This window comes from Coenobita brevimanus, chromosome 37, assembly GCF_032717465.1.
Source record: "Coenobita brevimanus isolate Jiangsu-jjx chromosome 37, ASM3271746v2, whole genome shotgun sequence".
Classification (NCBI taxonomy): domain Eukaryota; kingdom Metazoa; phylum Arthropoda; class Malacostraca; order Decapoda; family Coenobitidae; genus Coenobita; species Coenobita brevimanus.
Window position 1 is genome coordinate 1,077,275 of NC_136990.1, and position 10,000 is coordinate 1,087,274.

The following is a 10,000-nucleotide window of genomic DNA, read 5'->3' on the forward strand; positions in this document are numbered from 1 at the left end:
CCTTCAGCATGGAGAGTTAGATCTTGTAGTCATAGTCTTGCTTTACTATCCTTATCCTTCAGCATGTAGAGTTAGATCTTGTAGTCATAGTCTTGTTTTACTATCCTTATCCTTCAGCATGTAGAGTTAGATCTTGTAGTCATAGTCTTGCTTTACTATCCTTATCCTTCAGCATGTAGAGTTAGATCTTGTAGTCATAGTCTTGCTTTACTATCCTTATCCTTCAGCATGTAGAGTTATATCTTGTAGTCATAGTCTTGCTTTACTATCCTTATCCTTCAGCATGTAGAGTTAGATCTTGTAGTCATAGTCTTGTTTTACTATCCTTATCCTTCAGCATGTAGAGTTAGATCTTGTAGTCATAGTCTTGCTTTACTATCCTTATCCTTCAGCATGTAGAGTTAGATCTTGTAGTCATAGTCTTGCTTTACTATCCTTATCCTTCAGCATGTAGAGTTAGATCTTGTAGTCATAGTCTTGCTTTACTATCCTTATCCTTCAGCATGTAGAGTTAGATCTTGTAGTCATAGTCTTGCTTTACTATCCTTATCCTTCAGCATGTAGAGTTAGATCTTGTAGTCATAGTCTTGCTTTACTATCCTTATCCTTCAGCTTGTAGAGTTAGATCTTGTAGTCATAGTCTTGCTTTACTATCCTTATTCTTCAGCATGTAGAGTTAGATCTTGTAGTCATAGTCTTGCTTTACTATCCTTATCCATCAGCATGTAGAGTTAGATCTTGTAGTCATAGTCTTGCTTTACTATCCTTATCCATCAGCATGTAGAGTTAGATCTTGTAGTCATAGTCTTGCTTTACTATCCTTATCCTTCAGCATGTAGAGTTAGAGCTTGTAGTCATAGTCTTGCTTTACTATCCTTATCCTTCAGCATGTAGAGTTAGAGCTTGTAGTCATAGTCTTGCTTTACTATCCTTATCCTTCAGCATGTAGAGTTAGATCTTGTAGTCATAGTCTTGTTTTACTATCCTTATCCTTCAGCATGTAGAGTTAGATCTTGTAGTCATAGTCTTGCTTTACTATCCTTATCCTTCAGCATGTAGAGTTAGATCTTGTAGTCATAGTCTTGCTTTACTATCCTTATCCTTCAACATGTAGAGTTAGATCTTGTAGTCATAGTCTTGCTTTACTATCCTTATCCTTCAGCATGTAGAGTTAGATCTTGTAGTCATAGTTTTCTCTGTAACAAGCAGCCTCGAAAGAACCATAAGGTCTGTTGTTGTTTGCATTCCTTTGTAATCCTTTTTATTCACCCCGCCCCATACCATACCATACCATACTCGTAACCAACCATACCTCACCAACTCTCTCTCTCTCTCTCCTGGGACCTAAACCACTCGGAAGCAACTGAAACTTACAAACAAGGAAATGATCAATCTTCTGTTGAATGGAGAAAATGGATATATATATATATACACATGTACGGGAAAAAACGCACATAGACATACATATACACATATGTACATGATACATACACACCTACATGGACGTACATACACATACACATTCATACATACTAAAACACATACATAATATACTCGTACAGACAGACAGACAGACAGACAGACTGGAGGAAAGGAAAGAAGGAAGGAAGGAAAGGAGGGAGGGAGGGAGGGAGGGAGGGAGGAAGGAAGGAAGCATGGAAGGAAGGAAGGAAGGATGGATGGAAGAAAGAAAAAAAGAAAGAAAAGAAGGAAGGACGGAAGGAAGAAAGGAAAGGAGGGAGGGAGGGAGGGAGGGAGGGAGGGAGGGATGGAGGGAGGGAGGGAGGGAGGGAAGGAAAGAAGGAAGGAAGGAAGGAAGGAGAGAAAGAAGGAAGGGAAGAAGCAGAGAAGAAGATGAAGGAAGTGGGTAGGAAGGAAGGAAGTTACGGGACGAACTGAAAAACAGATTGAAGGAATGGAGAGAGAGAGAGAGAGAGAGAGAGAGAGAGAGAGAGAGAGAGAGAGAGACAGTAATCAATTTTCCCCTTCTCCTCTTCTACACCCTCCTACACACACACACACACACACACCTCCCTACACCCACACTCTCACCCCAAACCCCCTCCCCTACACAAACACCCACACACACACAGCCCTCTCTTCCCTTCCACACACCCACACACCTCCTACCCTACACAAACACATATACCAAACACACACACACACACACACACACACACACCTCCCTACACCCACACCCTCCACCACACACCCACATCCGTCCCCCACACCCACAAGCACCCTCACCTACACACACACTCACACACACATACACACGGCCCTCTCTTTTCTCACACACCTACACATCCCTTACCCTACACAAACACACATACCCAAACACACACCCACACACACACGCACCTCCCTACACCCACACCCTCTCCACACACCCACACCCTCACTCAAACCCACAAACCCCCATCCCTACACACACACACAAACACACACACACACACACACACACACACACAGCCCTCTCTCCCCTTCCACACCCCCTCAACACCTCCCTACACCTTTCTACACCTGTCCACACCTTTCATCACCTTTCTACACCTTTCATCACATTTCCACACCTCTCATCACCTCCCTACACCTCTCTACACCTCCCTACACCCCTCTACACTTTCCCACACCTTTCCACACCTTTCATCACCTTTCCACACCTTTCTACTCACCGTTACTGAGAATTTATGAGATGGTTTGGTGAAGATTGGGGTACGTCTCTCTGTAGGCACGTAACGGTAGAATTCCGTGCCATTGTGATACCATTTCAAGGAGTAGAGGCGCATGGCACGTAAGTCGAAGGAGCAGCTTAATGTGGCCTGCCCTCCCGCGAAGGAGTATTGTGGTACGGTGAGCCCCCGTAGTAGGTCACCTGAGTCACCTGTGGAGGTAGTGAATGAATATGAGATGGTGAGAGGGATGGGGTATGGTGGTGGTGGTGGTGGTGAAAATTATTGTATTGGTGATTGTGGTAGTAGACTGGATGCTTGCGTGTGTGTGCGTGTGTGTGTGTGTGTGTGTGTGTGTGTGTGTGTGTGTGTGTGTGTGTGTGTGTGTGTGTGTGTGTGTGTGTGTGTGTGTGTGTGTGTGTGTGTGTGTGTGTGTGTCTGTATGTCTGTCTTTCCTCTCTAAAAACCAAGAGGGATACATAAAATATTCTCTAAACAGCTCTGACAAGTGTAAATTTTCCTGAAGAATTTATAGGTATACCTGATAGTAGAAATAATCCACCTGGTGAAATCTGGTAGGCAATTACCGTAGAGTTTTTTTACCTTTACAATCACAACAACAACGGGAGGGATGGGTGGATGGATTGGTGGGGTGGGTGGCGTGGGAGAGTGGGTGGGTTAGTGGTAAAGTGGGTGGGTGGGTGGGTAGTGGGATAATAGTTCAATGGTGGGAATAAGTCCATGGAGTACATATCCGTGGGTAAATAGGTAAACAAATGTATAATCCCAGCTCTGACGTACAGTTGCAAGACGTGGAAACTGACAAAACGGATGGAAAATCAGCTAATTCATTCTCAAAGGGCAATGGAAAGGTCAATGTTGGGAATATCTTTAAGAGACAGGAAAAGATCAACTTAGGTGAGACAGCAGACTAAAGTTAATGACACAGAAGTTATAAAAGAACAGAAATGGAGGTGGGCAGGTCATGTGGTAAGAATAAGGGATAACCGATGGAACAAGAGGCTGACTTGACCCAAAGAGATTGTAAGCGTAGCAGAAAAAGGCCAGACAGGAGGTGGAGAGATGAGTTAGAGAAATTTGCAGGGAAAACGTAGCAAAGATTGGCTCAGTCAAGGAATTCGTGGAGAAGGTTGAGGGAGGCCTTTGTTCAGCAGTGGACTTATAATGGATGATGATGATGATGGTGATGATGGTGATGATGGTGGTGATGATGATGATGATGATGATGATGATGATGGTGATGATGATGATGATGATGGTGATGATGATGGTGATGATGATGATGATGGTGATGATGATGGTGATGATGATGGTGATGATGATGATGATGATGATGATGGTGATTATGATGATGATGAGCATGTGGACGAGGATGAGGATTAGGATGAGAATGAGGATGATGAGAAGGACGAGGATGATGATGATGATGATGATGATATGATGATGATGATGATGATGATAAATAATAATAATAATAATAATAATAATAATAATAATAATGAAGATGATGATGATGATGATGATGATGATGAAATTGGCCCAATGAGATATGCAGGCCAGATACCCCTACTAACGATGGTAATAACAATAATAATAATAATAATAATAAATCACTCAGGCCTTAGCATCTACCCTTTTTATTAATGGAAAAATTTTACACACACACACACAAACAGGATACAGAGATACATAATAACTTCACACCACTTAATTAGTTTCTGTATTATGCCCAAATACAAGGTAGAGAATGAATCGCAGTGGGCAGGTGTTACGTATCATCATCATCATCACCAGCAGCGAAACTATCATCATCATCATCATTCATCATTTTCATCATAATCATCATTTTTATCACTCATCACCATCATCATCATCACCACCACCCCCATCACCATTACCACCACCACTACCACCATCATCACCACCACCATCACCACAACCACCACCACCACCATGACCACCACCACCACCACCATCACCATCACCACCATCACCATCACCACCACCACCACCACCACAACCACCACCACCACCACCATGACCACCACCACCACCACCACCATCACCACCATGACCACCACCACCACCACCACCACAAATAAACAACAATACAGATGGTCAAATAAACAACCATTAATTCCACACACACACACACACACATACACACACACGCACACACAAACCCTACCCCCCCACACAACCCCCTACCCCCCACACGCATCCCCCACACTCAAAATCATCACAAACTTTTTTCACACCCTCTCTCCCATTACAAACACGCACACAGCGATATTTCTTGCACCACCCTGTATGGCTATGTATATATGTACGGTAAAAAGGAGAATATGAGAGGCAATTAGATTTCTGTGTTTTTATAAATATTTTTGCACAGGCTGTATGTTTCGTGGGATGAGGTACACATGGAAGTAGGTACACATGCGCACACATACACGCACATACATACATACATATGGATTGTTACAGATGATGGAGATGATGGTGTACTCTCTCTCTCTCTCTCTCTCTCACCTCCACCCCATTCCCACTCCTCTCTCTCCCTACCTCTCTCCTTCCTCTCCCCCTCTCTCCTTTCCATCTTTCTCCCCCTTCTTTCTCACTCTCCCCCACCCTCTCTCAATCTTCTCTCTCCCCCCCCTTCCGTTCCTCTCTCTCCCCCCTCCCTCACACTTTCTCTCCCCCTCACTACCCACCCCGTTCTTCCTCCCCTACACCCCTCTTTCGCACCCTCCCTCTCTCTTCTCCCCTCTCTCTCTCTCACTCTCATCCCTCTAGCTTCCTTTACCATCCTCTCCTCTGCTCTCTTTCCCTCCCCCACCGTCTCTCTCCCCCTCCCTTTCCCTCTCCCCCTCCCCCTACACCCCACTACACCCCAATCAACAAAAATACACAGATTTCCCTCCCGTAATATAACAAGCGACACTCATTACTACACCCACACTCACTATATATATATATTTTTTCTCGTCCTACACTTATACTTTTCCACTTATACCTCTTCCACTTATACTTTTTCCTACTTATACTTTTCCACTTATACTTTTCCACTTATACTTTTTCATGCTTATACTTTTCCACTTATACTTTTCCACTTACACTTTTTCATACTTATACCTTTCCACTTATACTTTTCCACTTATACTTCTTTCCACTTATACTTTTCCCACTTCTACTTTCCCACTTATACTTTTTCCCACTTATACTTTTCCACTTATACTTTTCCACTTATACTTTTCCACTTATACTTTTCCACTTATACTTTTTCCCACTTATACTTCTTCCACTTATACTTTTCCACTTAAACTTTTCCACTTATACTTTTTCCCACTTATACTTTCTCCACTTATACTTTGTTCCACTTATACTTTTTCCCTTTTATAATTCTTCCACTTATACTTTTTCCCACTTATACTTCTTCCACTTATACTTTTCTCCACTTATACTTTTCTCCACTTATACTTTTCCACTTATACATTTTCCACTTATACTTATCCCACTCATATTCCTCCCATTTATAAGTTTTCGTCTTATATATTCTGTTCACGTTCTTCTTATAACACTTATATATATTTCATTTTCTTCCACTTTCCATGACAAATACTGTCCATTTGTCACTTTTTTGGATCATATTTTTTGGAACTTTTTTCGAACTTTTTTGAGGAACTTTTTGGGAACTTTTTTTGGGGGGACTTTTTTGGAACTTTTTTGAAACTTTTTTTTTTGAACTTTTTTGGAACTTTTTTTTGGAACTTTTTTTTTTGGAATTTTTTTTTTTTTTTGGAACCTTTTTCGAACTTTTTTTGAACTTTTTTTTTTTGAAACTTTTTTTGGGGACTTTTTTGGAACTTTTTTTTTTTAACCTTTTTCGAACTTTTCTGGAACTTTTTTTTTCTGGAACTTTTTTGGAACTTTTTTTTTTTTGGAACTTTTTTGGAACTTTTTTTGGAACCATTTTCGAACTTTTTGGGGGGAACTTTTTTGGAACTTTTTTTTTTTTTAACTTTCATGGAACTATTTTGGATCTTATTTTTTCGATTTTTTGTGGCTGTTTGGAACCTTCTGGGATTTTTTTGGATTTTTTGGAATTTCTTTGGAACTTTTATATTTAGGGAACTTCCTGGGTCTTTTTTTTTTTTTTTTTTTTTATTTTCTGGGACTATTTTGGATTTTTTTTAAACTTTTTTGGATTTTTTTTAAACTTTTTTGGATTTTTTTTAAACTTTTTTGGATTTTTTTGGAACTTTTTTTGGATTTTTTTGGAACTTTTTTTGGATTTTTTGGAACTTTTTTGGATTTTTTGGAACTTTTTTGGATTTTTTTTGGAACTTTTTTTTGGATTTTTTGGAACTTTTTTGGATTTTTTTTTGGGGGGGAGAGATTTTGGGGGGAAATTTTAATGGAATTTATTACACTCTTCTTCTGACCTTATGACTCTCTCTCTCTCTCTCTTTCTCTCTCTCTCTCTCTCTTTCTCTCTCTCGATATCCACATGGTTACGATGAAGGATGATTGTGTGTGTGTGTGTGTGTGTGTGTGTGTGAGAGAGAGAGAGAGAGAGAGAGAGAGACCCAGGCACAGACACCCTTCCCTCACTCCCACAACCCCAACCCACCCCCACAACCCCACCCCACCCCACAACCCCACCCCACCCCCACAACCCCAACCCACCCCACAACCCCACCCAACCCCAACCCCCCACAACCCCAACCCACCCCACAACCCCAACCCACCCCACAACCCCAACCCACTCCCACAACCTCCATCCCACCCCACAACCCCAACCCTAACCCACCCCCACAACCCCAACCCACCCCACCCCACAACCCCAACCCACTCCCACAACCTCCATCCCACCCCACAACCCCAACCCACCCCACAACCCCAACCCACCCTCACAACCCCAACCCACACCACAACCCCCACAACCCCAACCTGCCCCACAACCCCACCCCACCCCCACAACCCCACCACACCCACAACCCCAACCCACCCCAACCACAACCCACCCCCACAACCACAACCCACCCCACAACCCCAACCCACCCCACAACCCCAACCCACTCCCACAACCTCCATCCCACCCCACAACCCCAACCCACTCCCACAACCCCACCCCACAACCCCAACCCACCCCCACAACCCCAACCCACCCCACAACCCCAACCCCCACCCACAACCCCAACCTACCCCCACAACCCCACCACACCCCACAACCCCAACCCACCCCACAACCCTAACCCCCGCACAACCCCACCCCACCCCCACAACCCCACCACACCCTCACAACCCCATCACACCCTCACAACCCCAACTCCACCCCCACAACCCCATCCCACCCTCACAACCCCAACCTACCCCACAACCCCAACCCACCCCACAACCCCACCCCACCCCACAACCCCAACCTACCCCCACAACCCCAACCACTCAACCCCGGGAATGGGTTATTGCATGCAGTTTTCCTCTCCCCGTAATACAGTTGCAGAGTTCCCCCCACCCACCCCTCCCCCCACCCCGCCCCCCTCCCCCCTCCCCCCAAACAAAGACTGTGAAATTGGCAAAGGTTTATCGATGAGAGAGAGAGAGAGAGAGAGAGAGAGAGAGAGAGAGAGAGAGAGAGAGAGAGAGAGAATGGATGAAATAAGCTGCAAAATGACGAAAATCTAGGCCAAGTTAAGGTGAAAGGAGTAGAGAATTCTTGGACTCAGAGGTAATGGGGTGGGACAGGGCACACCTCTCTCTCTCTCTCTCTCTCTCTCTCTCTCTTTCTCTCAATGTGCTAAGGTAAAAAGGGCAACTCAATAGCAGAGACGATAATAGAGGGGCGAGTTAGTGCTTATGTGAAATGCTGGATGGAAGAGAGAGACGGGAAAGAGAGAGCTTTAATTCTCTCTCTCTCTCTCGCTCTCTCTCTCTCTCTCACACACTTTCATAATGCCTCTTAAACATACATCTTTCCTACTTCTCTCTCTCTCTCTCTCTCTCTCTCTCTCACACACCTTCATAATACCAGTTAAACATACACTGTACACCTTTCCTACTTCTTCCCTCCCTTTCCTCCCCCCCCACTCTCTCTCTCTCTCTCTCTCTCTCTCTTAGCTGGCTTCCCTTTGCAATTGCACAGTGCAGTTGAAAGCAAGGGTTCCTTTGCAATCACTCCATGTCGCACTCCCTTAGGTAAAACTATAATCCTTTCACTCCAATTGGCCCAATTTTTTTCCTGCCTTTTTCGAGCTTATTATCGCCTGTGTGTGTGTGTGTGTGTGTGTGTGTGTGTGTGTGTGTGTGTGTGTTTTAGCGAGTCTGTGTATGTATGTGTACGAATGTGTGTGTGTGTGTGTGTGTGTGTGTGTGTGTGTGTGTGTGTGTGTGTGTGTGTGTGTGTGTGTGTGTGTGTGTGTGTGTGTGTGTGTGTCTGTCTGTCTGTCTGTGCGGGTCTGTGTCTATATATGTATGTCTGTTACCAAAATATCTCAAAATCACCTGGGCAAATTTTATCCAAACTTTGTATACAGAGTCCCATGATATGTGGCTTGAACTGAGTAGATTTTGGTGAAGCTGTGATGATACGCCTCCGATTACCAGATAATTATTGATCTTGTTTAGTGATGGAGGATGATATGTATTCGTGGGTGCATTCTTTGACTGTCCTTCTCTGGCTGCTAATTTTTCACCTTTTCTAGCCTATTTCACGTAGCTTAGTGGCAGAAAAAGACAATGCACTGCTTCTATATCTTTTTCATAGCACTTCTTCGTGACTAGCATCATATTCTAGTGTTAATTTACTGTTACAACTCTGTGATCAAATGGAGAGATGGTAATTTTAGGCCACGTTAAAATAAAACGTGCACACACACACACACACACACACACACACACACACACACACACACATTCGTACACATACATACACAGACTCGCTAAAATGCACACACACACACACACACACACACACACACACACAAACACGTAGGGAAAATCTACTCAAGAGAAAGTATAAATGTATAAGAACAAGAGAAACAGACACCAGAAGAAACAATTATTAAAACAGAAAAAAACACAAATGTAGGACAAATTATATATACAGAAAAACAGGAGAACTTAAAACAGGTTAGAAAATCAATTAAAACAACATTAAAAAAAATATTAAGACAAAAGAGAAATTATTAAAACACAAAAGATGGGGAAACTATTAACCCAAAAGCTGCGAAGTACATCACGTGAGGGAAAACTTTTAGCTGCGACATACATCGCATGAGAAAGATTTTTTTGGAAACAGGCACTCTACA

General features: G+C 43.2%; 1 protein-coding gene across 1 annotated transcript in view; it reads right to left on the bottom strand.

Annotated features, from left to right (window-relative positions):
• LOC145396380 (uncharacterized) overlaps nucleotides 1-10,000 on the bottom strand; it is a 175,801-nt gene that overhangs the window by 113,845 nt on the left and 51,956 nt on the right. Inside the window, exon 3 of the mRNA XM_080269773.1 lies at nucleotides 2,676-2,884. Within this exon, the coding sequence (XP_080125899.1) occupies nucleotides 2,676-2,884 (209 nt within the window). The remainder of the gene's footprint in view (nucleotides 1-2,675; nucleotides 2,885-10,000) is intronic.